This window comes from Argentina silus, assembly GCF_951799395.1.
Source record: "Argentina silus genome assembly, chromosome: Y".
Classification (NCBI taxonomy): domain Eukaryota; kingdom Metazoa; phylum Chordata; class Actinopteri; order Argentiniformes; family Argentinidae; genus Argentina; species Argentina silus.
The window spans coordinates 16,552,241-16,580,000 of NC_139654.1; the positions used below are offsets into that span (position 1 = coordinate 16,552,241).

Genomic DNA, 27,760 nt, shown 5'->3' on the forward strand with positions numbered 1-27,760 from the left:
AGCCAGAGCACTGAGGATGGGTCGTGGATGGGTCTTCCAGCATGACAATGACCCAAAACATACAGCCAAGGCAACAAAGGAGTGGCTCAAGAAGAAGCACACTAAGGTCATGGAGTGGCCTAGCTAGTCTCCAGACCTTAATCCTATAGAAAACTTGTGGAGGGAGCTGAAGCTTCGAGTTGCCAAGCTAAAGCCTTGAAACCTTCAGGATTTGGAGAGGATCTGTAAAGAGGAGTGGACCAAAATCCCTCCTGAGATGTGTGCAAACCTGGTGACCAACTATAAGGAACGTCTGACTTTTGTGCTTGCCAGCAAGGGTTTCTCCACCAAGTACTAAGTCATGTTTTGCTTGGGGATCAAATACTTATTTCATTCGATCAAATGCAAATTACTTTATAACTTTATATAATGTGTTTTTTCTGGACTTCTTTGTTGATATTCTGTCTCTATTTGTTAAAATAAAAGTACCATAAAAATTATAGACCGCTCATTTCTTTGTAATCGGGCAAACTAACAAAATCAGCAGGGGATCAAATAATTATTTCCCCCACTGTATGTATGTATGTGTGGGGGGACATGCAGCGTTCGGCCTGTAGAGGGAGCTACAGGACCGTGGCCAGGGTTATGTCGGCGAGGCTCTGTTGCACACCTGTTGCAAATGAAGCCTCGTTGACTAAATGGTTTAAGATGTGTGTGCCTCTGTTTGGCAAGAGGACGGCGACTTTCCAGTCGCCGAGTGTTTTGAGGAGGCTGGAAAGCCAAACGGACAACTTATTACTGACTTTATGAATAAACGGGACCTTTCCCTCACTACACCACTGCCTCTGCCTCTCTGTGTACACGGACATTGTTACAGTATGTGTGTGTGTGTGTGTATATATATATATATTAGAGTGTGTGTTCAGTCCTACCTGTTGTGTGACTCTGTGCGTGCTGAGCCGTGGGTGTTGAGGGACGGTTCGTCAGCGGCCTGAGGCTTGTGGAAGCGGAAGTGGTAGCTACGACAGTGTCTGGAGCTGTACAGCTGTTCCAGCAGGAACACCACGGCATCATGGAGGACTCCCAGCATCCTCAACCCGTTCACACCTGGGATGTCACAGGGTGGGACGGAGGACAGCAGAGGAACATGAGACATTAAGGGCAAGCCACCATCTTATCAGATTCTTCTAGGAGAGGCTGGAGGAGGTAGAAATCGGAGGACGGGCTCATTGTAATGCATTGAATGGAATGAGGAATGGTATCAAACACACACGTTTGATACCATTCCTCATTCTGTGCATTACAATGAGCCCGTCCTCCGATTTCTACCTCCACTGTATTCCTCATACTGTTGTACATCAACAACAAACAATCAATTGATCAAGTCACCAGTTTATTTGATTTCGCTGAGGGAAATTTGCAAGCAGGGTAATACAGGGTAGTGTATAAAACTCAAATCTACACATTCTGACCAAGGTATCGGGGTGCAAAAACGCTGGTTCATATGAACCTACTAACTAACCAAGCTCAGAGAATGTCTGTCCATATGCTGTGATATAAAAACGGTGGATATCTTACCTTCGAAGGAGAGCTCCTTGAGCCTGGCGTTGGAGCGAGCCTCCTGGACTTTATCTGTCAAGGACTTCCAGGCCTCTGGAGGATGGGAGAAGGTCAGGTCAGTGTCTCACAGCTTCATAAATCACCACATATGCTATTGCTTTGATTCATTATTGTGTGTATTGTATTTTTATTGTTACATCCTGATATTTGCACTGTTGAGAGAAAGCTTGCAAAGTAAGCATTTCAATGTACAATTTACATCCTGTGTCCTGTGCATATGACCAATACACTTTGGTCATATGTACCAAAGGTTTATGCACCAAACAAATACTTGACTTGGCTAGAGCAGAGTCTGGGAGGGTTGTGAGTTTTGTATTATATATAATATACAGTGCCCTGTAATGGGACAGTGAAGCAAAACTCCAAAAGTTTGGATTTTAAACAATTACTATGAGGTTAAGTCGACATTCTCCGCTTTTATTTGATGGTATTTGTGTATATATTGGTTTCACCATTCAGAAATTACAACCCTTTATATTTATTTTAGGGTACCTAAAAGTAATGGGACAATTGGCTTGACAGGTGTTTGTGGTTAGTCAGGTGTGTTCCATCACATCATTTGTGCAGGCATAAGAGAGCCTGACAGACAGGAAGCAGCAGGTACGGCTGGGCAAGCTTGTCTCGAAGCCCAGGACCATCAGCACCGGAGCCCCACAAAGCTGTGTGCTCTCTCCTCTACTCTTCTCCCTCTACACCAACAGCTGCACCTCTAGCCACCCTTCTGTCAAACTCCTGAAGTTCGCAGATGACACAACCCTCATTGGATTAATATCCAATGGTGATGATGCCGCCTACAGAGAGGAAGTTGATAGCCTGGCTTCCTGGTGCAGCCAGAACTACTTGGAGCTGTACGCCCTAAAAACGGTAGAGATGGTAGTAGACTTCAGGAGAAGCCCAGCCCCAACCGCCCCCCTCATCATGTGTGACTCCCCAGTTAACATTGTGGAGTCATTCAGATTCCTGGGGACAATAATTTCAAAGGACCTCAGGTGGGCGGAGAACATCACCTCCACCATCAAGAAGGCCGAGCAGAGGATGTTCATCATTGATCATTGAGTCCATCCTCAATCACCGTTTGGTTTGCTGCCTCCACTGCCAAGGACAAAGGCAGATTGCAGCGGATCATTCGGTCAGCCGAGAAGGTCATCGGCTGCAACCTGCCATCTCTCCTGGACCTGTTCCACTCCAGGACCAGTAAGAGAGCAGGAAAGATCATCGCTGATCCTTCCCATCCTGTTCATCACCTCTTCCAGAGACTTCCATCCGGCAAAAGGTTCCGGTCAATCAAGACTAAAACATCGCGCCACCTGAACAGTTTCTTCCCCATGGCAGTGGGGCTCACAACCAAGCCCCCTGCCTCTCTCTGCCCCCCCCCGCCCCACCCTGTCACACAAACAATGCACTGACAGTGTAATTTATAATTATTTAAATTTATTCTAATTTATAGTGTACATGCCCCACAACCATTTCACAGCATTGCCATTTAGTCTCACACAGCCAACAAGATGTATTGTTCTGTTGCTCTTTTTTGTAAATTTGTAAATTTGTTATTGCTATTTTGTTAATATTTTGCTATTTTGTAAATTTCTTTATATATTTTTTGCAATTTTTTGCAATTTCTCAATATTTGCAATTTGTTTTTATGTCCATGCACCAACCTCACCAAGTCAATTCCCTGTATGTGCAAATATACTTAGCTAAATAAAAGAATTCTGATTCTGATTCAATGTCTAGTATTGATTCTAGGCTTTGGATTTGCCTTTGGTGTCTGTCAACATGAAGACCAAAGAGACGTCAATGAACGTCAAGGAAGCCATTATTAGGCTGAAAAATCAGAAATAAAAAACTCTCAGAAACATAGCCAAAACCTAAGGCTTGCTAAAATCAACAGTTTGGAACATCATTCAAAAGAAAAAAAGCACTGGTGAGCTCAGCAATCACAAATGGGCTGGTAGGCCAAGGGAGACTTCTACAGTGGATGACTGAAGAATGCTCACCATAATTAAGAAAAACCCCAAAACAACTGTCCCACAGATCAAACACTCTCCAGGAGGTAAGTATGAATGTGTCAGAGACGACCATCTGCACAATACTTCACCAGCAGAACTACAGAGGCTTCACTGCAAGGTGCAAACCACTAGTTATCCTTAAAAAGATGGTCCAGTTTGCTAAAAAGTACCTAAAAAGCCTGCAGAGATCTGGAAAATGGTGTTGTGGACAGAGGACGAATATTATCATGAGTGATTGCAAGAGGAAAAAGGATCTGCCCAAGACTTACAGCATACCACCTCATCTGTGAAACATGGTGGAGGGGGTGTTATGGTTTGGGCATGTATAGCTGCCACTAGAACTTTTCTTAATTGATGATGTAACTGCTGACAGCAGCAGCAGAATGTATTCTGAAGTGTACAGAAACATCTCGTCTGCTTGAGTAAAAGCAAATGCCTCCAAAATGGCGCAACATCATACAGTAAGACAATGACCCCAAACATACATACCATAGCAACTGGAAAGTTCTTGACTGACCAAGTAAAACTTTAGATTGAAATCCAATTAAACATGCATTTCATTTCCTGAGGATCTCAAAAAAAAGATCTCAAAACAAACAACAACTGAAGATGGCTGCAGTACAGGCCTGGCAGAGCATCACCAGAGAAGATACCCGGCGTCTGGTGGGTCAATGGGTCGCAGACAGTTATTAGCAGTTATTGAATGCAAAGGACTGTCGACCAAATACTAAACATGAGTGCTTAATTTGGACATTTGATAAACCTGTCCCATTACGTTTGGGTACCCTGAAATAGGGGGACTTTGCATAAAATGTGGTGTAATTTCTGAAAAATCAATATGTACACAAATACCATCAAATAAAAGCTGAGAATCTTTACTTTAACTTCATAGTAATTGTTTGATTTAAAATCCAAACCTTTAAAGTGTAGAGCTGAAAGAACAAAAAACTATTCACTGTGCCATTACTTACGCAGGGCACTGTATGTTATTGTTATTATTATTATTATTATTATTATTATAATATACTGTTATACCTTCTATACTTTCACAGCGGATCTGAAAGCCGTCATCACTGCAGATCTCAAAGATGAGTCCTCTCTTGGGCTTGCTGTGCAGGGAGGAGTCCCACCTGCTGCCCTCCTGACCAGGCCTGGCCAGCAGCAGACAGCTAGGCCCTCCCCCTGCTGCAGTACTTGGGCCTACTGCACCACGGAACAGGGACAGGAGAGATAGAGGTGTCAAGAAAAACACTGGAAATCTATTTTCATCATGATCATGGGGAGGTAGTAGGTACAAAGATAAGGTAGGAATGAGTAGATACACTCAATACAAGACAATACAAACGTATAAGCCAAAGTTTCTATATAATAAAATATTTAATCCAATATCATAAGCATGGCCAATGTTTATATAATAGGATGTCATGAAAATATAAGAATTATAAATGTAGAAGCACAACCCAATGTTTCTACATAGGATATCATGTCAATACATCAATCAATTGAGTGTTGTTGTGAACCAAACCCACCTGTTGTCTTGTCTTTCCCATTAGGGAAATCAGAGGTTCTGCTGGTGAGAGCAGGAGGCTCGGCCGTCACAGCGCTGTACACACTGCAAACACAACAACATCTACAAATCACTCTCTGGAAAACATTACCCATTGACAAATTAACAGTGTGGTCGGTACTAGATATGTACAGAGCAGGGGAAGCTGGTGGAGGCAGAAATCCTAAAATGTCTGCGTCCACCAGCCTCCCCTGGTGTTCTGTGCCAGTCTTACCCAGGGATGGAGGGGGTCCAGCCTGCAGGGTTGCTGTCCCCCTGGGTCTCCTGGTGAGGCTTGTGCTTCTTCCCACTGGCCTTGTCTGAGCTCTGCATGGGCCGCTTGGCCTTCTGCTTGCCCCTCCCTGACCCGGGTCCTGGTCCTGACCCGGATCTTGCTGTGGATGAAGGCTTCACCCTGGAGATGGGCGTGGTGCGAGAGCTCTGGCTGAACACTCCCACCACCCGGCCCTTTGAGTCATGCATGACAGGGCTGGGGGCCAGTGTGACTGCCTCAGGTGTGTTGGGCTCGCTCTCTAGGCTCTGAGGAGCCCTGCTGATTGGCTGACACAGCTGGAGAGTGCCATCTGCCTCCCCCTGTTGGCTGACGGACATGCTGACAGTCTGATGGGAGGGAAGAACACGGATACTACTGGCGATGGTGGTCTGGATTGGACCACCGCTCAATGATGACATCATAGGACCTCCTCCTGATTGGAGGATCATCTGCTGCTCTGATAGGCCCAGGTTGTGTGGGCCAGCCTTGAAGAGGAAGTTGCTGATTGGACCTGTGATGTCGGCGGAGCTGAGGACCGGGGTGCTAAGAGACACAGGACCTGGAGCTGGCGGGATAGACAGAGCATGATGAAGATTTAGCTTATTTACACGTCGCTCCTAAATATGGCAATTCACATCATAACATCAGTGCATTGAAAAACCATTAAGGTAAAAGGTAGGAATGTACCATTTAGGAAGGTAGAAGGTAGGTAGGTAGGTAGTACCAAAGGTAGGAAGGTACCATTAGATTATAGGTAGTAAAACCTACCTATGAGTCCAGCTGTGGAGCTGGGTGGCATGGACACCACGTTCAGGACAGGCTGGTTGGGGTTGAGGCCAGCCACGGTGCAGGGCAGCAGGTGGGCAGAGTCGTGACCCGGGACGCCAGGCTGAGAGCCAGGCAGGGGCATCCTCTGCTGCAGCAGGGTCCCAGGCAAGTACATCACCCCCGACTTGGGCCTCTTGATGATGTTGGGCACCTTGCAATGAGAGAAGGTGAGGCTGCTGGGCTGGACAGGGATGCCCGCTGTGGTGATCTGCGGGGAGGAGAGGTTGATCAGGGTCATGGGGGGGGGTGGTGGTGCTGCTGCTGCTGTGTCTGATGGGGCCAGGGTAGGGTGACCCCATGAGTGTGTCAGTTTCTTGGTCTTCCTGGGCTGGAGGCGGGAGATGGGCCGCTTCTTGCCGTGGCCGGTGGCGAGCCCGGCGGCCGAGGACGAGGAGATGATGGAGGAGGAGGTGGTGGAGACGCTGGCTATGTTAGGGGCCACATCGTGCCGGTGCCCGGCCTGAGACACCAGGATCTGGGGGTCGTGGGAGGAAGAGGGGGGCACCCCGATGAGGAGCCCGGAGGTGGTGCTGGGGATGGCTGCTGTCTGGAAGCCCATCTGGGTGGTGCCAGTGAAGGCATGGATCTGGGGGTGGTGGGGCATGGTGCCCAGGATTTTCCCCCCAGCAGGGAAGATGGCATGGGGCTGTGGGGAGGAGAGGCCAGAGCTGAGTCCTGTGGTCAGAGTCATGGCGCTCACGACAGAAGAGCTGGTCTCCATCACTCCTGTGGCGCTGACAGAGGGGGCGATCTGGATCTTCTGGGTCACACCGTTGGGGAGGGTCTGGAGGACGTACAGGGGCTGCAGGTGCTGGTTCACCACAATCAGCTTATCTGTGCCTGCTTTCAGGTGGGAGGAGGTGGTGTGTACTGCTGTACTGGGGCCCTGGGAGGGGCTCAGGCTGGAGCTGGAGCTGGCTGCGGCGGCAATAGGGAGGTACTTCTGACCCTGCAGAGGCAGGGTGGGGGAGCTGGGCAGACCTGGTGTCCCAGAGTTCCTAGCACCTTCCTGGTTACCTGCCGGCTCCACCACCTGGCCCAGGGCTGGGCTGCTGATGCGCTCTGGGATTAAATGCTCCGGTGTCATGTGACTCTCTGTCCCCTGAACTTCCCTGCTCCCCTGCACCGCCCCGTCTGGTTGGCTCTCAGGGGACACGCCGGCCACGCCCCTCTTCTTCTCTCCGCCCTTCTCCGCTGCAACCTCTTTCGAGGTCAGCGACTGGAGCATGGTGGCGTTGCGGTCGGAGCCCTCTGTAATGAGGCTGCTGTGGTTCTGGTTGTTGACGGTGGGGCTGCGTGTGGTCAGGACCGAGAGGTCAGAGGGCAGCTCCAGGGGCAGGCCGTACGGCTCCTCCACAGAGATGGAGCTACTAACGCCACTCACGCCACTCTCCCCGGCCTCCGAGCTGACGCCGGCCAGAGACTGGGGGAAGTCCTCGAACAGGATGTCCTTGCGCCGATTGACGTCGACGGCATAGCCCTCGTCCAATGAGAGGAGTTCTGAGGAGGAGGGCTCCGCCTGCTGGCCCAGGGCCTGCATGGACATGGACGGGGTGTTGAGAACAAACTCCATGATGTCGGAGGGCAGGATGTTCCCACAGTCGTCACTGTTGTTGTTGTCGGAGTCGGACTTTAGCAGGTCAGTACTGAGGGACAGCTGGGCCTCCAGGGGGTCCTGGCCCTGAGGAGAGGAGAAGATTATTGTTACTTTTTTTTTTATTAGTCCATCTGTTACATGGCAGAAATGTGTGTGACACACACACACACACACACACACACACACACACACACACACACACACACACACACACACACAGACACACACACAGACACACACACACACCCACACACACCTCTCTAACCTCAGGGCTATGTACCATCTGTCCCTGGGGTGTCTTCACCCCTCCCAGAGGGAGGGAGTTATCCTTCTGGCTCTTCCTGCCGCTGGCCTCTCTGCTGATACTTCCTCCGCTCCCGCTCCCACCCCCACCGCTGCTGCTGTTCTCAGTGTCCTTCCTTGCATCGTGTTCCAGCTTCTCTGTCGCGTGTCGCTCCCTCTCTCTGGCCTTCCTCTTCCCTGTGCTCTTGTGTGAAGAGGAGGAGGAGGAGGCTGTTGTGGTGGTGGTTGTGGCGCTTACACTGGCGTCACTCTCCGAGCCATCGTCAATGCCATCTAGCTGCCCGATCTGCTGCTGGTTTAGGGTCCTGCTGAATGGATAATAATAACTTTATTTATATACTGCAGCACAAAGCAAGCCGCAAAGTGCTATTACACTGTTGGATCATCAACATTGTGTTTTTTTTTTTTAGCTAAATAAATATTGTTTTATATATGTAAATATTGTTACTATAATGAAGTGAACCGGCAGTAGCTAGTTAGCTACATACCTGTTTGGCCTTCCTTCCTCTCCTCCAGCAGCCTTCCTCTCCTCCTCCTCTTCTTCATCCTTCAGGAAGCGTTGGAGCTGGGAGCCCCTCCCCAGACACTGGTCTAAGCCTCCTATAGAAGGCAGCCCAGCACCGGGGTTGATGATGGTGCGGGTGAAGTTGTAATAGTAAGGGTCTTTAGCAGAGCACTGGATCATGCCCACCTCCTCTTCCGGTCCACTGTCGCCTGACGAAGAGGTGCTTATGTCATCCGCTCCATCCACCTGTCCCTCAGCTGACCTCCTGCTGCCCCCCCCAGCCCTCCTCTTCCTCACGGGCCCCCCGTGACTGTCCACCCCACTGCTGTAGAAGGGGATGTCCTCCTCGCCGTACGAACGCACCCCGTAGAACGGCGTGAGCCCGAAGAACATGTTGGAGCGGGCCCTGGCGCTGCGGCGAGGGTAGCGCCGCTTGGCCGAGCCCGAACCGTCGCTGTCGTCCTCATGGTGCTTGTCCACTCCACCCTCGTCGTGGTCCCCGTCCTCAAGCCCCTCCCCCTCCTTGTCATCCTCTGTGAGGCGGGCCAGCAAGCTGTCTTGTCGCTCGTCGGGGTGGGGGTGGCCATCAGACTCGGAGCTCTCCAAGCTGACCGAGGGGGAGGAGAAGAGGGCGGGTCGGCGGTGGGGTTGGTGTCCCTGAACTGCAGGAGAGATGGAGGAGGCAGTGGTGGTGTCGGAGGAAGTACTGACGGTGTTACAGGAAGGGCCGAGAGTGTTGTTCCTGTTCGGATCCGTCTTGATCTGCATCAGAGTTCCCTTCACGGTCCTCTTCTTGTCCCTTGTGGTGACCACAACCTCGTCCATGGTGACCTTGGTGTGGGTGTGTGTGGTCCTTGGACCTGTCTCTGGGGCAAGCCGGGCTTGCTGCTGTAGGATCTCCAAACCCAGTCCCGCGCTGTTCTTCCCCTCAGGGCTCAAGAACTTCTCCCTGCTCTTAGAACGTCTCCGGGCTTGGTTCTCGGTCTTCACCACCTCCGTCTTCCCCCCAGGGCCTTTGGTGGTGGTGTTGTTGCCCAGCGGAGCAGCCTTGCTGTGGCTGTTGTGAGAGGTGGGGGGGGCCGAGGCTTTGGTGTTGTTGTTGAGGAGGGTCTTGTTACTGTTGTGAGAGGTCTTCTCCCTTTCTTCAGACAACTCTCTACTGCTGCTCAGCACCCTAGCTTTAGACTGTTTGTCTTTGGTCACGTGGGAGGGGGAGGGGAAGGGGGTGGTGTGACCGACGGGGACGGGCAGGGCGGCCTGAGACCCTTGTTTGATGATGATGTCATCCTGGACTGCAGCCCCGGAGGACCACAGGGGCTTCATGGCTGCAGCTGGCACCGGCCCCGAGACATAGTCATGTGACCTCCTCCCTCCGATCCGCTGGTATGTCGACTGAGGGGAGGAGCCAGATTTCCCAGTGTCCTTAGGGGCTGGCGCAGAGGTCCCGCTCCCTTCCTTGGCTGGGGGGGCTCGGTCCTTGGGCAGGGGGGTGGGGCGTTGTCGGGACAGGAGGGTGAGGCCGGAGGAGGGGTCTGCCTCCTTGCCACCCTGCTTCCCCTTCTCTGTCAGTATGGCCATGCCTGGGGGGGGAGAGGCCAGGCTCACACCCCCCACCCCTGGGGCAGACAGGGCTGCTCTGGCCTTCTCTCCGCCAGCCTGCTTGGAGCCACTCTCCTTCCTCTCTGACAGGCTGTGGTGATGATGGGGGTGTCTGTGCTGTACTGCAGGGCTGAGGGAGGTGGTCTCGCGACTCTGAGGTCTCCCTCCACCGAGGGGTCTGCTCTTCTCCGGGTGCCTCAGGCCCAGCTCTCTGGAGGCAGAGGAGATGAGGGGAGGCGGGAAGGACAGGATAGGCGTTGTGGAGGAGAGGGGGAGTGGCTGGGTGTGTGGGGGGGAGGCTATTCTCTCTCTGGTGGACTGGGGGTTGGGGGGCGGGGACAGGGACAGAGAGGAGGTGCTGTAGTGTCTGGAGCCAATGCTTCGGAGGCTGGAGCTCAGCAGGGGGTCTCCCACGGTTACAATCTCATGGGCCGAACTGCCTGGAAATGACGGAACAATGACACTATCAACAACATACAGCACGTCTCTCAAATGCTACTATGACTGCCTGATATGGACATTACAATGTTTTTATGGATTGTTTCCTGACTGCATGAGTCCGGTTTATACTGGAGCTGCTGTCTTGGCCAGGTTGTGACATGTATCAGTCAAATGTAGTATATAGCCTGTACAGGTCACACATTATTATTATGGGGGAAAAGGAGCCCCTTCAGAGAACTACGCAGGTTAAGATTGACATGAAGGGTATGTCTGGTCTGTTGTATGTATGATGTTTTCATTTATGTTTTTGTATTTGATATAATATACTGTATGGTGATCAATTGTATGTGACTTTAAATGTCGGACTGATGGGTAAACGGAAAGTCATAAAAAGTGGGTTTGCCTAGAGGAAGGGAGACAATAGGATTTCCACCCCTTGAATGACCTGGGTCTGCGAGGACAATTTAGTCTAAAAGCCGACAAATGAAATATAACGTGTTGCAGAGAACCGGTGGATAGACCTCCGTGGTGAAACGTGGTCCTTGTCTACAAGAACATTGGCTGGGAATACAGGAGCAGAGATATTGGAGTGAGGACGGCAGAGATCTGGTGAGATCCCTTCAGATTCTTGTATTTTCTTTTGCCCAGCCAGTGGGTTTTTACCAAGCCACCATTTGTTTATTTTTTAAGGTTGGTGAAGGTTCCTTTTTTTTGGGATTATAAATTCGCGGGGATTATTTTGTTTGGAGTTGCGTCACGGACGGATCCGTTTTCTATTGGGACTGAGTTGATTAGGGCGGGATTTGGACTTGAGGAGGGAAAAAGCCAGTGATTGGTTGGACGTTTAGGGTGAGGCTTTGTGATTGGATATGGACTCTGTTGTGTTTGTTTGCTGAATTACATATATTATTTACTTGATTGCTGAAATACATATATTATTTACTGCACTTCTCTATGTCTATTAGTTTTCTCTTGATCTTCATTCTATTGCTGATATACACTCACTGAACACTTTATTAGGAACACTATACTAATACTGGGTAATACTCCCTTTATTAGGAACACTATACTAATACTGGGTAGGGCCTCCCTTTATTAGGAACACTATACTGACTCTGACCTGCACAACCAATCCTCCCCCACAGCTATCACACCTCCCCTTCCCAGCCTGAAAAGAGACAATACGCCCCCCCCCCCCCCCCCCCCATCGTACCTCTCTCCATCCAGGAGAGAGACGTCAACAAATTGTTAAAGAAACAGAACCCCTGCAAGGCAGCTGGACCAGACGCTGTCTCCCCCTCCACACTGAAGCACTGTGCAGACCAGCTGTCTCCAGTGTTTACGGACATCTTTAACACTTCACCGGTTGAATGCATGGTACCTGCCTGCTTCAAAACATCCATCATCATCCCAGTTCCCAAAAAGCAGAGGATCACAGGCCTTAATGACTACAGACCAGTCGCCCTGACCTCTGTGGTAATGAAGACCTTTGAGCGCCTCGTGCTCACCCACCTCAAGGCCATCACCAACCCCCCTCCTTGACCCACTGCAGTTTGCCTATAGAGCCAACGGGTCTGTAGACGACGCAGTCAACATGGGACTTCACTTCATCCTCCAGCACCTAGACTCCTCCGGCACCTACACCAGGATCCTGTTTGTGGACTTCAGCTCTGCATTTAACATGTCCCAGCTCTCCTCCAGGACAAGCTATCCCAGCTGAGCGTGCCGGAGCCCACCTGCAGGTGGATCACTGGCTTCCTGACAGACAGGAAGCAGCAGGTACGGCTGGGCAAGCTTGTCTCAGAGCCCAGGACCATCAGCACCGGAGCCCCACAAGGCTGTGTGCTCTCTCCTCTACTCTTCTCCCTCTACACCAACAGCTGCACCTCTAGTTACCCTTCTGTCAAACTCCTGAAGTTCGCGGATGACACAACCCTCATTGGATTAATCTCCAATAGTGATGAGGCCGCCTACAGAGAGGAAGTTGACAGCCTGGCTTCCTGGTGCAGCCTGAACTACTTGGAGCTGAACGCCCTAAAAACTGTAGAGATGGTAGTAGACTTCAGGAGAAGCCCAGCCCCAACCGCCCCCCTCATCATGTGTGACTCCCCAGTTAACATTGTGGAGTCATTCAGATTCCTGGGGACAATAATTTCAAAGGACCTCAGGTGGGCGGAGAACATCACGTCCACCATCAAGAAGGCCCAGCAGAGGATGTTCTGCACGGCCATCATTGAGTCCATCCTCAGCTCATCAATCACCGTCTGGTTCACTGCCTCCACTGCCAAGGACAAAGGCAGATTGCAGCGGATCATTCGGTCAGCCGAGAAGGTCATTGGCTGCAACCTGCCATCTCTCCTGGACCTGTTCCACTCCAGGACCAGTAAGAGAGCAAGAAAGATCATTGCTGAGCCTTCCCATCCTGGTCACAACCTCTTCCAGAGACTTCCATCCGGCAAAAGGTTCCGGTCAATCAAGACTAAAACCTTGCGCCACCTGAACAGTTTCTTCCCCATGGCAGTGGGGCTCACAACCAAGCCCACTGACTCTGGGACTTCCACCCCCCTCCCACCCTGTCATACACACACAATGCACTGACAGTGTAATTTATAATTATTTAAAATTATTCTAATTCATAGTGTACATGCCCCATAACCATTTCACAGCCTCTAGCCTCATTGCCACTTAGTCTCACTGTAGGGGGACATGCAGTGTTCGGCCTGTAGAGTGAGCTACAGGACCATGGCCAGGGTTACAGAAGCAAGGCTTTGTTGCGCACCTGTTGTGAATGAAGCCTCATTAACGAAATGGTTTAAGATGTGTGTGCCTCTGCTTTCGAGTGGAGCTGGAAAGCGGTGACTGAAAAGTCGAACAGGACCTGACATATACGAGAGTTAAACGTATATCAAGATGGCGGCGCGTGCACACGCAGCGACCACTCGCGCTCCAGAGAATGCGGTGTTTTGTTTGTTTAATAAGTGTTTGCCCGAAAGTTTGTCGTGTTCGTCTCGTCTGTCTGCGTCGAAATACAAGTACAGTCGACAGGCTCTGCTAGACATCTGCGAGAGCAAGATTTACAACGTTTTGGACACCACAACAGAGACACTCAAAGAGCTCGGATTACTTCGCCGGCCCGCGAGTACTCGACCCGACCCGACTCGACTCGACTCGACTGCCAACACTCCCCCGGAAAGGAGAGGTCGGAAGCGGTGCGCGAGGAAGCAGAAGAGGGGCAAGCGCGGAGGTATCCGGGCTAGGCTAGCGGCTAGTCCAACTCGCCCAGCCATACCATCCATCATCCTGGCCAACGTACGATCCTTGGACAACAAAATGGATCATATACGACTGCTGAGGTCAGCGAATCGGACAGTGAGTAACTGCTGTGTACTTGTTTTCACTGAAACATGGCTGAACGACAACATCCCCGACTCCGCTGTACAACTTGAGCAGCTGACATGCTATCGAGCGGACAGAGCCCTCGTCAACGGAGGTAAACAGCGTGGCGGCGGAGTTTGTGTTTACATTCGTGATGCGTGGTGCCGGGACGCTGTGGTAGTATGCAGACACTGTTCACCACTGGCGGAGTTTATGATCATAAAGTGCCGTCCTTTCTATCTGCCGAGGGAGTTTACTGCGGTCTTGCTAGCCGCAGTATACATCCCTCCAACCTCCAGCAACAGTGACAGGAATGCGGCACTTTGTGAACTGTACCAGGCCATCAGTGAACAACAGACAGCACACCCAGATGGATTTACCATCCTCGCTGGAGATTTTAATCATGCTGACCTTAAGACTGTCCTACCAAAACTCCATCAGCATGTCAATTTCCCAACAAGAGGGGAAAACACCTTGGACTTGGTCTACACTTCTCACAAAGGAGCATACAAGGCCTCCCCCCTCCCCCACATCGGACTCTCTGATCACATCACTGTCATGCTAATGCCAGCATATAGGCCCAGAGTGAAAGTCGGAAAACCGGTCCGGAAAGAGATAACTGTGTGGCCGGAGGGGTCCAGGTCTGCTCTCAAGGACTGTCTTGCAACAACAGACTGGGACATGTTCAAGCAAGCAGCCACACAGAACAACCATACGGACAATGAGGAGCTCACAGACACTGTCCTCTCCTACATCCGTAAGTGCTCTGATGATGTGACCCACAAAAAGACCATCATCACTCGGGCTAACCAGAAGCCATGGCTGACAGGGGCAGTCCATCGGCTGCTGAGGGCCAGAGACAAAGCCTTCAGAGCCGGGGATGAAAATGGCCTAAGAACAGCGAGAGCCAGCCTGTCCCGTGGCATCAGGAAAGCAAAACGGGACTACACCAACAAGATTACCTGCCACTTCAAGGACAGCAGAGACACGCGGAGCCTGTGGCAGGGCATTCAGACCATAACGGACTACAAGCCCGCGCCACAGACCTGCGACAACAACATCTCTCTGCTCAACAACCTCAACAGCTTCTTTGCACGGTTTGAAGCAACAAACACAACAAGCCCACAGAAAACCCCACCCCCCCCCCACGATCAGGTCCTGTGCCTGTCTGCTGCCAGTGTGAAGAGGACACTCTCTACCATCAACCCCCGCAAAGCAACAGGCCCAGACAACATCCCAGGCCGTGTGCTGAGGGACTGCGCAGAGGAGCTTAAGGATGTCTTCACGGACATCTTTAACACTTCTTTGCGTCAAGCTGCTGTCCCATCACATTTCAAGACCTCCATCATCATACCTGTGCCAAAGAAATCCGCTCCATCCTGCTTCAATGACTATCGCCCTGTAGCACTGACCCCCATCATCATGAAGTGCTTTGAACGGCTAGTCATGTCTCACATTAAGTCCATCCTCCCCCCCACCCTGGACCCCTTTCAGTTTGCATACCGAGCAAAACGTTCCACAGAGGACGCAATCTGCTCTGCTCTCCACCCAGCCCTCACCCACCTGGAAAAAGCAGACTCATATGTGAGAATGCTTTTCATAGACTTTAGCTCAGCATTTAACACCATAATCCCGCAACAACTGATCTGTAAACTGGACCAGCTGGGGCTCAACACCTCCCTCTGCAACTGGCTGCTGGACTTCCTCAGCGAGAGACCACAAGCAGTACGAGTCGGCAACAACACCTCGAGCAGCATCACACTCAGCACAGGGGCCCCCCAAGGCTGTGTGCTCAGTCCCCTGCTCTTCACCCTGCTGACTCACGACTGCACATCAACCCACAGCACCAATCACATGGTGAAGTTTGCGGACGACACAACTCTGGTGGGTCTCATCTCCAAGAACGACGAGACCCACTATAGAAAGGAGGTCAACCTTCTGACCACGTGGTGCAGAGACAACAACCTCCTGCTGAATGTCAGCAAAACGAAGGAGATTGTGGTCGACTTCCGGAGAGGGCACACCGAACACCCACCACTGACCATCGATGGTGCTGCTGTGGAGAGAGTGAGCAGCACCAAATTCCTGGGGGTGCACATCAGTGAGGACCTCTCCTGGACCACCAACACCGCATCACTGGCGAAGACAGCCCAGCGGCGCCTCTACTTCCTCCGCAAGCTGAAGCGAGCGAAAGCTCCCACACCTATCCTGACAACATTCTACCGAGGCACCATTGAAAGCATCCTGTCCAGCTGCATCACTGTGTGGGGCGGTAGCTGCACCGAACACAGTAGGAAAGCACTGCAACGCATTGTGAACACAGCTGCTAAGATCATTGGTGCCCCACTCCCTTCCCTGCAAGAGACTTACTCCACCCGCCTCACCCGCAAAGCTACCTCGATTGTGAGCGACGCAAGCCACCCCGCACACAGTCTGTTCAGCCTCCTGCCTTCTGGAAGAAGGTATAGGAGCCTCCGTGCCCACACCACCAGACTCACGAAAAGCTTCATACCCCAAGCTGTCAGGAAGCTAAATTCTCTCCCCTCACTTCCCCCAGCCACATCCTCCAAGCTGTCAAGAAGCTGAAACCACCACCCCCCCTCCCAACCCTTCAGCCCCCCCCCCCCCCCCCCAAAAACACTACGGACTCTGGACAATCCACTATTCTATTGCTACAATGCACTATTGCACTATTATTATTTTTTTTATACAGAATACACAGTATTTGGCTGCTACTTACTGTCTTTACTGACTGCTCTTTTTGCACTGTTTAAATTATTTTTATTGAATGTTTTACTTTTAGTATGTGTTATCTGTTGTGCCTGGGCACTTTATCTGTCTCACCGTGGGAGAGTGAGAAACGTCCTCTCGATTCCTTTGTATGTCTTGACATGTGAAGAATTGACAATAAAGCCACTTTTGACTTTTTTTGACTTTTGACTTTTTGTATGCGGAGTAAATAAACAGGGTTTTCCCTTATCTGACATTCTGAGTCTGCCTATGTGTTACAGGACATTGTTACACTCACACAGCGTACAAGATGTATTGTTCTGCTGCTCTTTTTTGTAAATGTGTAAATTTGTTATTGCTATTTTGTACATTTATTGTCAATATTTGCCATTAGTTTTTTATGTCCATGCACCAACCTCACCAAGTCAATTTCCTGTATGTGCAAATATACTTGGCCAAATAAAAAAAATCTGATTCTGATGTACTAATTCTGGGTAGGGCTTCCCTTTATTAGGAACACTATACTAATACTGGGTAGGGCCTCTCTTTGCTCTCAATACAGCCTCAATTCTTCGTGGCATTGATTCCACAAGATGTTGGAAACATTCCTTTGAGATTCTGGTCCATGATGACATGATTGCATCACGCAATCTCCCGTTCTACCACATCCCAAAGGTGTTCTCTTGGATTCAGATCCGGTGACTGGGAAGGCCACTGAACTCATTGTCATGTTCATGAAACCAGTTTGAGACGACTTTTGCTTTGTGACTTGGTGCGTTATCATGCTGGAAGTAGCCATTTGAAGATGGGTAAATTGTGGCCATGAAGGGATGCACATGGTCAGCAACAATAGTCAAATAGGCTGTGGCATTTAAGCGATGATTGATTGGTATTAACGGGCCCAAAGTGTGCCAAGAAAACATTCCCCACACGATTACACCACCTCCACCATGCTGATTTGCCGATTACAAAGAAATGAGCGGTCTATAATTTTTATGGTACTTTTATTTTAACAAATAGAGACAGAATATCAACAAAGAAGTCCAGAAAAAACACATTATATAAAGTTATAAATTCATTTGCATTTGATCGAACGAAATAAGTATTTGATCCCCTACAAACCAGCAAGAATTCTGGCTCCCACAGACCGGTTATATGCCCATGAGGCACACAGATTAGTCCTGTCACTTTAAGAAAGTACTCCTAATCTCTGCTCGTTATGGGTATAAAAGACACCTGTCAGCAGAATCAATCTCTTCCATTCCAACCTCTCCACCACCATGGGCAAGACCAAAGAACTTTCAAAGGACATCAGGGACAAGATTGTAGACCTGCACAAGGCTGGAATGGGCTACAAGACCATCAGCAAGAAGCTTGGTGAGAAGGAGACAACTGTTGGTGCAATTATTAGAAAATGGAAGAAATACAAAATAACCATCAATCGCCCTCGGCCTGGAGCTCCATGCAAGATCTCGCCTCGTGGGGTAAGGATGATCATGAGAAGGGTGAGGGATCAGCCCAGAACTACACGGGAGGAGCTTGGTAATGATCTCAAGACAGCTGGGACCACAGTCACCAAGAAAACCATTGGTAACACACTACGCCGTAAAGGATTGAAATCCTGCAGTGCCCGCAAGGTCCCCCTGCTCAAGAAGGCACATGTACAGGCCCATCTGAAGTTTGCCAATGAACACCTAAATGATTCAGAGAAGGCTTGGGAGAAGGTGATGTGGTCAGATGAGACCAAAATTGAACTCTTTGGCATAAACTTGACTCGTCGTGTTTGGAGGGAGAGAAATGCTGAATACAATCCCAAGAACACCATCCCCACCGTCAAGCACGGAGGTGGAAACATTATGCTTTGGGGCTGTTTCTCTGCTAAGGGTACAGGACGACTTCCCCGCATTGAGGGGCCGATGGACGGGGCCATGTACCGTAAGATCTTGGACGAGAACCTCCTTCCCTCAGCCAGAGCACTGAGGATGGGTCGTGGATGGGTCTTCCAGTATAAACGACCCAAAACATACGGCCAAGGCAACAAAGGAGTGGCTCAAGAAGAAGCACATTAAGGTCATGGAGTGGCCTAGCCAGTCTCCAGACCTTAATCCTATAGAAAATTTGTGGAGGGGGCTGAAGCTTCGAGTTGCCAAGCGACAGCCTCGAAACCTTCAGGATTTGGAGAGGATCTGTAAAGAGGAGTGGACCAAAATCCCTCCTGAGATGTGTGCAAACCTGGTGACCAACTACCAGAAACGTCTGACTTCTGTGCTTGCCAACAAGGGTTTCTCCACCAAGTACTAAGTCATGTTTTGCTTGGGGATCAAATACTTATTTAGTTCGATCAAATGCAAATGACTTTATAACTTTATATAATGTGTTTTTCTGGACTTTTTTTGTTGATATTCTGTCTCTATTTGTTAAAATAAAAGTACCATAAAAATGATAGACCTTTGTAATCGGGCAAAGTTACAAAATCAGCAGGGGATCAAATAATTATTTCCCTCACTGTATATACACACACACACACACACAACCCTATCAAAACAGCAACAATCAAAGTCTACAGTTTCTAAGTCTCTGTGTTCTAAAGCTAAAAAGGCCCTACCTGAGAAGGGAAGGGGACTGTGAGCTATGGTACGGTTCTTCTCTGGGGCCAACATGCTCGTTAGGTCTGGTTCCACCACCGGGGGGCGACACACCAGAATCCGGCAGGTGTACACACAGCGCTTACGGGCATCTAGAGTACTCCAATACACTCTAGAACACCTGCAGAGACAAACACACAAAACACATCAGTTTTGAAAGTGCAACTTACTATTTATATTCGATAATCGATCCTCTCTCTCCCCTTTCCCGAGAAGAAATCCCCTCCCCCAAAAAAGCATATAGGGGACTGTGCTGCATACTTACTGGTATCCAATAGGGAAGAGTTTGCGCTCGCAGTCGGAGAGCTCAGTCAGTATTCCAAGGCAGTCGATGGTCATGGAACCTGCAACACCAGTGTGTCATTAGCATCGAAAGAAACATGAGGGCCATACATACCAGGGGAGGCTGGTGGAGGTAGAAATCGGAGGACGAGCTCATTGTAATGCATGGAATGGTATCAAACACATTCCTTATTCCATGTATTACAATGAGCCCGTCCTCCAATTTCTACCTCCACCAGCCTCCAATGATGCATACTCTATTGTATGGAAACATGAGGGCTAGTATATGAAGTCACTAGATGTGCATATGTTCCGTTTTATCTTTTCTTGTGCAGTACTGTATATGATAGTGTATTACTGCCTCTCTCATGCATACCTATTTACTGATGTACACTACTGCACACAAAAATATAAGACAAAACATATGCATGTGTATATCTGGTGACTTCATATAGTAAATATACTATACAGTATTGTTACGTCCCCACATGTGTGCGCGTGTGGTGTCATTTGTCTGTTTGTTTTTCCCTCTGTCTCTCTCCCATGTATTGGTTCATCCCCCTGTCAATCATCGTTTCGTCCGTCACTCCCCCTGTTGCTCTTCGACCAATGGGTTCACCTGGCGGCCTCCATCAACCAATTAGACCATCGTCCGTCTCTGTTAAAAACTCCCGCGCACTCTTCAGGAAGGGAGGGGTGTGGTAGCATCGGTTAGCGGTTTTTCTGTCATTTGGTATCATAGTATTCTACTGTTCTTGTAAGTGTCTGTCCTACCATTGTGTCCGCTGCCACACCTGTAGTTAGCCCCAGGGGAGGGCGAGTTAGGCAGGTAAGACGCCCATGGGCTTACACCTCCATCACACAGGGTTGGTTTTGTTATATACATTAGGTTAGTTTCCCCAGGCGGGCGCCACCTCTTGTATTTTGGGTCTAGGGTAGGCAGGCAAGACTTAGTTACTTAGATAGCAGACTTTTCGTAGTTAGAACAGATAGGATTAGAATATTAGCTTTGGGGTTATTTTTGTTTTAATTTATTTGGCGCCGTCTGGCGTCCTCCCCTTAGTTCCCTCTCTATGTTTCCCCTGTGTTGTCTGGTTGTTTGTTGTATGTATTACTAATAAATCTGTCTTGTTTGCATTTTACTCAGTCGTTGTGTGTGTTGCACTACCACCGCACCAGCAAGTCTCAGCAGCATATACAGATACTGTATGTTACGTTTCTCCCCCCTTTTATATCCCTAGACGTAGTATCTGGGGGGGTTCGTAACAAGTATGTATGCATATCTTTATGACGATGTACGTATACTACAGTATCATATGTGACAAAGCGTAAAAGATCGTCTACCATTCCGCCAAGAGGACATACTCAAGGTCTGAGGGCGACACTCGGGTGTGCATGTCTCAGGCAGGGCTACCTCATCACGAGAGCGTGACTCCACACCACCTCTGTTACACATACACACCTATCATCATGTGGACGTTCTCTGGCTCAAGGCCTGTCAGAAACTTTCTCCTCAAGCTGATCCCTTCCAGGTCAACCAGGATCCTGCGGGTCACCTCGAAGCCAGACTCAGACACCACCTGGGGGGGAGGGGGGGCAAAGGACTAGGGGTTACACCTGCGGACAATACTACATGACTGCTCACACTACGCCAGTATTCACTCACTCAGTTTGGATGGATACAGTACCAAATCTAGCTATGCTTTAAAATGCAGAGTGGATGAGATGGCTCAATAGGGTTTCTTGGAAATTTGGTCTGAAACAATTCATCGAATAATTAGATTACAAAAAATCCTTGATTAGAAACGCCTGCCTTGTGTATTAAATTTTTCTTTCTGGTACGACTGCTGAAACTGACACTTTTTTTTCTAAACAGGCAAAGTTTATTTTTTCTATTGAAAACAGGAAGGAAAAAATCATAGACATACAGCGCCCTGCGCAAGTAATGAGACAGTGAAGCATTTTTTCTTTTTTCGGCTCTACACTCCAAAAGTTTGGATTTTAAATCAAACAATTACTAGTTAAAGTAGAGATTCTCAGCTTTTATTTGATGGTATTTGTGTACATATTGGTTTCACCCTTCAGAAATTACACCACGTTTTATACATATTCCCCCTATTTCAGGGTACCCAAAAGTAATGGGACAGATTTATCAAATGTTCAAATTAAGCCCTCATGTTTAGTATTTGGTCGACAATCCTTTACATTCAATAACTGCCTGAAGTCTGAGACCCATTGACCCACCAGACGCTGGGTATCTTCTCTGGTGATGCTCTACCAGGCATGTACCGCAGCCATCTTTAGTTGTTTGTTTTGAGATCTTTTTGCCTAAAATCTTCTCAGGAATTTGAAAATGCCCATGGTATGCTTTTCAATACAGTCATAACATTTCTGCTCCATTATCTATCAAACTGCCAAATTAACCGCTGTTTGTCAATTCACAATGTGTAACAGCGCCACTGCCGGCATGGTCAGAGAAAGAATCACAAGTGTAACTGTTAGGGTGTTGCATGTGGCGTCTTCCACCTAAGGTTAGAGAAGGAGAATAAAAGATGACCAGCGCTGATGACTTGGTCCCTAAAAGACATGCCACTGCTGATATATGGCAGCATTTCGGGTTCCGACCCAACGATAAAAGAGAGCCTATAGATTTGGACGATGTTATTTGCGGGATTTGCATGAAAAAGATGACGGCCAGAAATGGGAACACGAATGGGAACTCATCTACACTCCCACCTCAAGATGAAACACCCATTAACAGCTGCATGGATGGGATATCTGTCTGTATCAAGTGCTGCTGTCTGTCGGGTTCAGCTCTTCACTGACATGACACCATACATAACTGTCTACAAAGCAAACAAACAAAGTGGCTTTATTGTCAATTCTTCACATGTCAAGACATACAAAGGAATCGAGAGGACGTTCTCACTCTCCCACGGTGAGACAGATAAAGTGCCCAGGCACAACAGATAACACATACTAAAAGTAAAACATTCAATAAGAATAATTTAAACAGTGCAAAAAGAGCAGTCAGTAAAGACAGTAAATAGCAGCCAAATACTGTGTATTCTGTATAAAAAAATAATAGTGCAATAGTGCATTGTAGCAATGGAATAGTGGATTGTCCAGAGTCCGTAGTGTTTGGGGGGGGGGGGGGGGGCTGAAGGGTTGGGAGGGGGGGGGTGGTTGGGAGGGGGTGGTGGTGGTGGTGGTTTCAGCTTCTTGACAGCTTGGAGGATGTGGCTGGGGGAAGTGAGGGGAGAGAATTTAGCTTCCTGACAGCTTGGGGTATGAAGCTTTTCGTGAGTCTGGTGGTGTGGGCACGGAGGCTCCTATACCTTCTTCCAGAAGGCAGGAGGCTGAACAGACTGTGTGCGGGGTGGCTTGCGTCGCTCACAATCGAGGTAGCTTTGCGGGTGAGGCGGGTGGAGTAAGTCTCTTGCAGGGAAGGGAGTGGGGCACCAATGATCTTAGCAGCTGTGTTCACAATGCGTTGCAGTGCTTTCCTACTGTGTTCGGTGCAGCTACCGCCCCACACAGTGATGCAGCTGGACAGGATGCTTTCAATGGTGCCTCGGTAAAATGTTGTCAGGATCGGTGTGGGAGCTTTCGCTCGCTTCAGCTTGCGGAGGAAGTAGAGGCGCCGCTGGGCTGTCTTCGCCAGTGATGCGGTGTTGGTGGTCCAGGAGAGGTCCTCACTGATGTGCACCCCCAGGAATTTGGTGCTGCTCACTCTCTCCACAGCAGCACCATCGATGGTCAGTGGTGGGTGTTCGGTGTGCCCTCTCCGGAAGTCGACCACAATCTCCTTCATTTTGCTGACATTCAGCAGGAGGTTGTTGTCTCTGCACCACGTGGTCAGAAGGTTGACCTCCTTTCTATAGTGGGTCTCGTCGTTCTTGGAGATGAGACCCACCAGAGTTGTGTCGTCCGCAAACTTCACCATGTGATTGGTGCTGTGGGTTGATGTGCAGTCGTGAGTCAGCAGGGTGAAGAGCAGGGGACTGAGCACACAGCCTTGGGGGGCCCCTGTGCTGAGTGTGATGCTGCTCGAGGTGTTGTTGCCGACTCGTACTGCTTGTGGTCTCTCGCTGAGGAAGTCCAGCAGCCAGTTGCAGAGGGAGGTGTTGAGCCCCAGCTGGTCCAGTTTGCAGATCAGTTGTTGCGGGATTATGGTGTTAAATGCTGAGCTAAAGTCTATGAAAAGCATTCTCACATATGAGTCTGCTTTTTCCAGGTGGGTGAGGGCTGGGTGGAGAGCAGAGCAGATTGTGTCCTCTGTGGAACGTTTTGCTCGGTATGCAAACTGAAAGGGGTCCAGGGTGAGGGGGAGGATGGACTTAATGTGAGACATGACTAGCCGTTCAAAGCACTTCATGATGATGGGGGTCAGTGCTACAGGGCGATAGTCATTGAAGCAGGATGGAGCGGATTTCTTTGGCACAGGTATGATGATGGAGGTCTTGAAATGTGATGGGACAGCAGCTTGACGCAAAGAAGTGTTAAAGATGTCCGTGAAGACATCCTTAAGCTCCTCTGCGCAGTCCCTCAGCACACGGCCTGGGATGTTGTCTGGGCCTGTTGCTTTGCGGGGGTTGATGGTAGAGAGTGTCCTCTTCACACTGGCAGCAGACAGGCACAGGACCTGATCGTGGGGGGGGGGGTGGGGTTTTCTGTGGGCTTGTAGTGTTTGTTGCTTCAAACCGTGCAAAGAAGCTGTTGAGGTTGTTGAGCAGAGAGATGTTGTTGTCGCAGGTCTGTGGCGCGGGCTTGTAGTCCGTTATGGTCTGAATGCCCTGCCACAGGCTCTACATTGTCACACCCGACTGGAAACTACAGTCAAAATGCCTGCAGACTAGCTTTTTTTCCAGAAAACCACACAACAGACAAGCATTGTTGATGCACTCCGCATGGCACTTGGATGCGAATAAACTCTCGGCCATGAGGACTGACAATGCTGCTAACATTGCAGCTGTCATCAGGGCCCTGCATTGACCACGGCTCAACTGTATTGGCCACAATCTCAATCTGGCGGTGCCAAACACAGTGCAGGACCAGAGGCAATGGACAGACCGGGCCCTTGGCGGCGGTAATGGCACGGGAGACTCCCAGAGCATAGTCTCATAATGGTAACTAAATCAATATTTTATAGTCAAATGATAGCCTATAGGCTATATGACAGAACATGAGACAAGTTATATAATTACGAATGCAGCATGTGATGCTTCTTATTAAGCTATCCAACTGTTTAGTTTAGTTTGTCAAGCTGTGATCGGGATGTCAAGTTTAAATGATTGTTCAGACTAAATGTCATACGGTATATAGCAGTCACCACATAAATAAGCCAGCCGCACGTTTTTTGAAGATTTTCTGGTATGAAAAAAATGGACACCGCCCAACCCTACTAGTTGCTATGGCAGTATGTTTGGGGTCATTGTCTTACTGTATGATGTTGCACCATCCAATGAATTTGGAGGCATTTGCTTTTACTCAAGCAGACGAGATGTTTCTGTACACTTCAGAATACATTCTGCTGCTGCTGTCAACAGTAACATCATCAATTAAGAAAAGTTCTAGTGGCAGCTATACATTCCCAAACCATAACACCCCCTCCACCATGTTTCACAGATGAGGTGGTATGCTGTAAATCTTGGGCAGATCCTTTTTTCTCCAAACTTTTCTCTTGCAATCACTCATGATAATATTCGTCCTCTGTCCACAACACCGTTTTCCAGATCTCTGCAGGCTTTTTAGGTACTTTTTAGCAAACTGGACCATCCTTTTTGAGGATAACCAGTGGTTTGCACCTTGCAGTGAAGCCTCTGTAGTTCGGCTGGTGAAGTATTCTGCAGCCTACCTCCTGGAGAGTGTTCCTGATCTGTGGAACAGTTGTTTTGGGGTTTCTCTTAATTATGGTGAGCATTCTTCAGTCATCCACTGTGGAAGTCTTCCTTGGCCTACCAGCCCGTTTGTGATTGCTGAGCTCACCAGTGATTTTTTTCTTTTGAATGATGTTCCAAACTGTTGATTTTAGCAAGCCTTAGGTTTTGGCTATGTTTCAGATTTTTCAGCCAAATAATGGCTTCCTTGACTTTCATTGACTCTCTTTGCTCTTCATGTTGACAGACTCCAAAGGCAAATCCAAAGCCTAGAATCAATACTAGACATTGACAGCTCTCTTATGCCTGCACAAATGATGTGACAGAACACACCTGACTAACCACAAACCCTGTCAAACCAATTGTCCCATTACTTTTAGGTACCCTAAAATAGGGGGACGATGCATAAAAAGTGTTGTAATTTCTGAACGGTGAAACCAATATGTAAACAAACACCATCAAATAAAAGCTGAGAATCTCTACCTTTATAACATAGTAATTGTTTGATTTCAAATCCAAACCTTTGGAGTATAGAGCCAAAATAAGAAGAAATGCTTCACTGTCCCATTACTTACAGTGCTCTGTGTATGTCAATGGTTCTAAGCTGCAAAGGCTATAGCTTACCTAATTTATAATTTTTTCTCAATAAAGCATTTAAAAAAAGCAGTATTTCCCGCCAAAATGTTTTATCCAATTACTCAATTAATCTTCAGAATACTTGATTACCAAAATACTCAATAGTTGCAACCCTATTGGAGATTATTGAAGAATTCAAATGTAATAAAGTTGATTTGGACATCTGTCCTGCTGACCTCTCCCTTGATGAGGTCTCTGTGGCGTTGACAGTACACCTTCTTGTCTTCTAAGAAGACGCAGTGATGTTGGCGTGCACACATGAAGTGGTAGTTACTGGTGCAGGAAGTCAGGCAGCAGCCCACTGTAGCCCCCGGTCTCTGGCAGTTCTCACAGCACTGAGGGACACACACACACACACACACACACAGCATTTACAGATGCCTTTATCCAAAGCGACTTACAACAAATACAACAAGTAAGTGAATCATCTATCCATCAGTCATCATAAGATAAAGTAATCTATGCTAGGACCAGGGGCCATTGGCAGTCACAATGCACAATGCTAAAGATTTTTTTTTTTTTAAATTAATTAATTAATTTACAGTAGAGAAACTGTACAGGGGGGTAGTGGGGATGAAGAGGTCTTTAGGAGGGACCGTTAAAATGTAGCCTGAAGAGATGGGTCTTCAACCTACGGCGGAAGATTGGTAGTGACTCTGCAGTCCTGACAGCAGTGGGAAGCTCATTTCATCAGCGGGGCGCCAGGACAGTGAAAAGCCGTGACCGAGTAGCGCGGCTGCTGCATCCACATAGAGGCGGCGGGTGCAAAGGAGAGGCGTGACATGGGAGAATTTGGGGAGATTGAACACCAGACGGGCGGCAGCATTCTGGATGAGCTGCAGAGGTCTGATGGCGGAGGCAGTGAGACAGGCCAAGAGTGCGTTGCAGTAGTCAAGGCGAGAGATCACAAGTGTTTGGACCAAAGGTTGTGCTGCTTCTCTGGTGAGGAATGGACCTATCCTTCTGATGTTGTAGAGGAAGAATTTACAGGAGCGTTGTTGTGATGTTCGCCACACAGGATAAGTGGTTGTCAAGGATCACCCCAAGGTTCTTGGCTGTATGGGAGGAGGTCACAGTAGAGTTCTCTACTGTGATGGAGAAGTCTTGGAGAGGGCAGGCTTTCCCTGGGAGGAAGAGCAGCTCAGTCTTGTCAAGGTTGAGCTTGAGGTGGTGGGCTGACATCCAACACACACACAGTAACAAATAAAGCCCTTGGGCTTGATGAGATTTTGAGTAGCTGAATGGGTTGTGCAGGTACTAAAAGACTGGCAAGCCCTGGTAAACCCTGCCAGATCCCATCAGAGATGTGAATGCATCTAGGGCTGTTAAGCCTTACCAGTTGTTTCCCTCTGAGCACGGCCATGTGGACATTTTTCAGCGAGCCGTCATCATCCTCAAACACCTCTGCTGACCACAGGGCACAGTTCACATGGGTCCACTCGTTCTGGCCGATGTACAGCAACCTGCCACATTCCTGGGATCACACACACGCACGCACACAAATACAGTAAA

General features: G+C 49.0%; 1 protein-coding gene across 1 annotated transcript in view; it reads right to left on the reverse strand.

Annotated features, from left to right (window-relative positions):
* The window catches only part of LOC310824188 (histone-lysine N-methyltransferase 2A-like), a gene marked incomplete at its 5' end in the record, with an annotated part of 125,568 nt that overhangs the window by 14,035 nt on the left and 83,773 nt on the right, over positions 1 to 27,760 (reverse strand). The window contains 13 exon segments of the mRNA XM_083696998.1: positions 912 to 1,086; positions 1,558 to 1,632; positions 4,644 to 4,811; positions 5,138 to 5,220; positions 5,390 to 5,993; positions 6,197 to 7,937; positions 8,134 to 8,464; positions 8,645 to 10,700; positions 19,412 to 19,572; positions 19,717 to 19,795; positions 21,196 to 21,313; positions 26,425 to 26,583; positions 27,585 to 27,722. Of these exon segments, the coding sequence (XP_083553124.1) occupies positions 912 to 1,086; positions 1,558 to 1,632; positions 4,644 to 4,811; positions 5,138 to 5,220; positions 5,390 to 5,993; positions 6,197 to 7,937; positions 8,134 to 8,464; positions 8,645 to 10,700; positions 19,412 to 19,572; positions 19,717 to 19,795; positions 21,196 to 21,313; positions 26,425 to 26,583; positions 27,585 to 27,722 (5,888 nt within the window).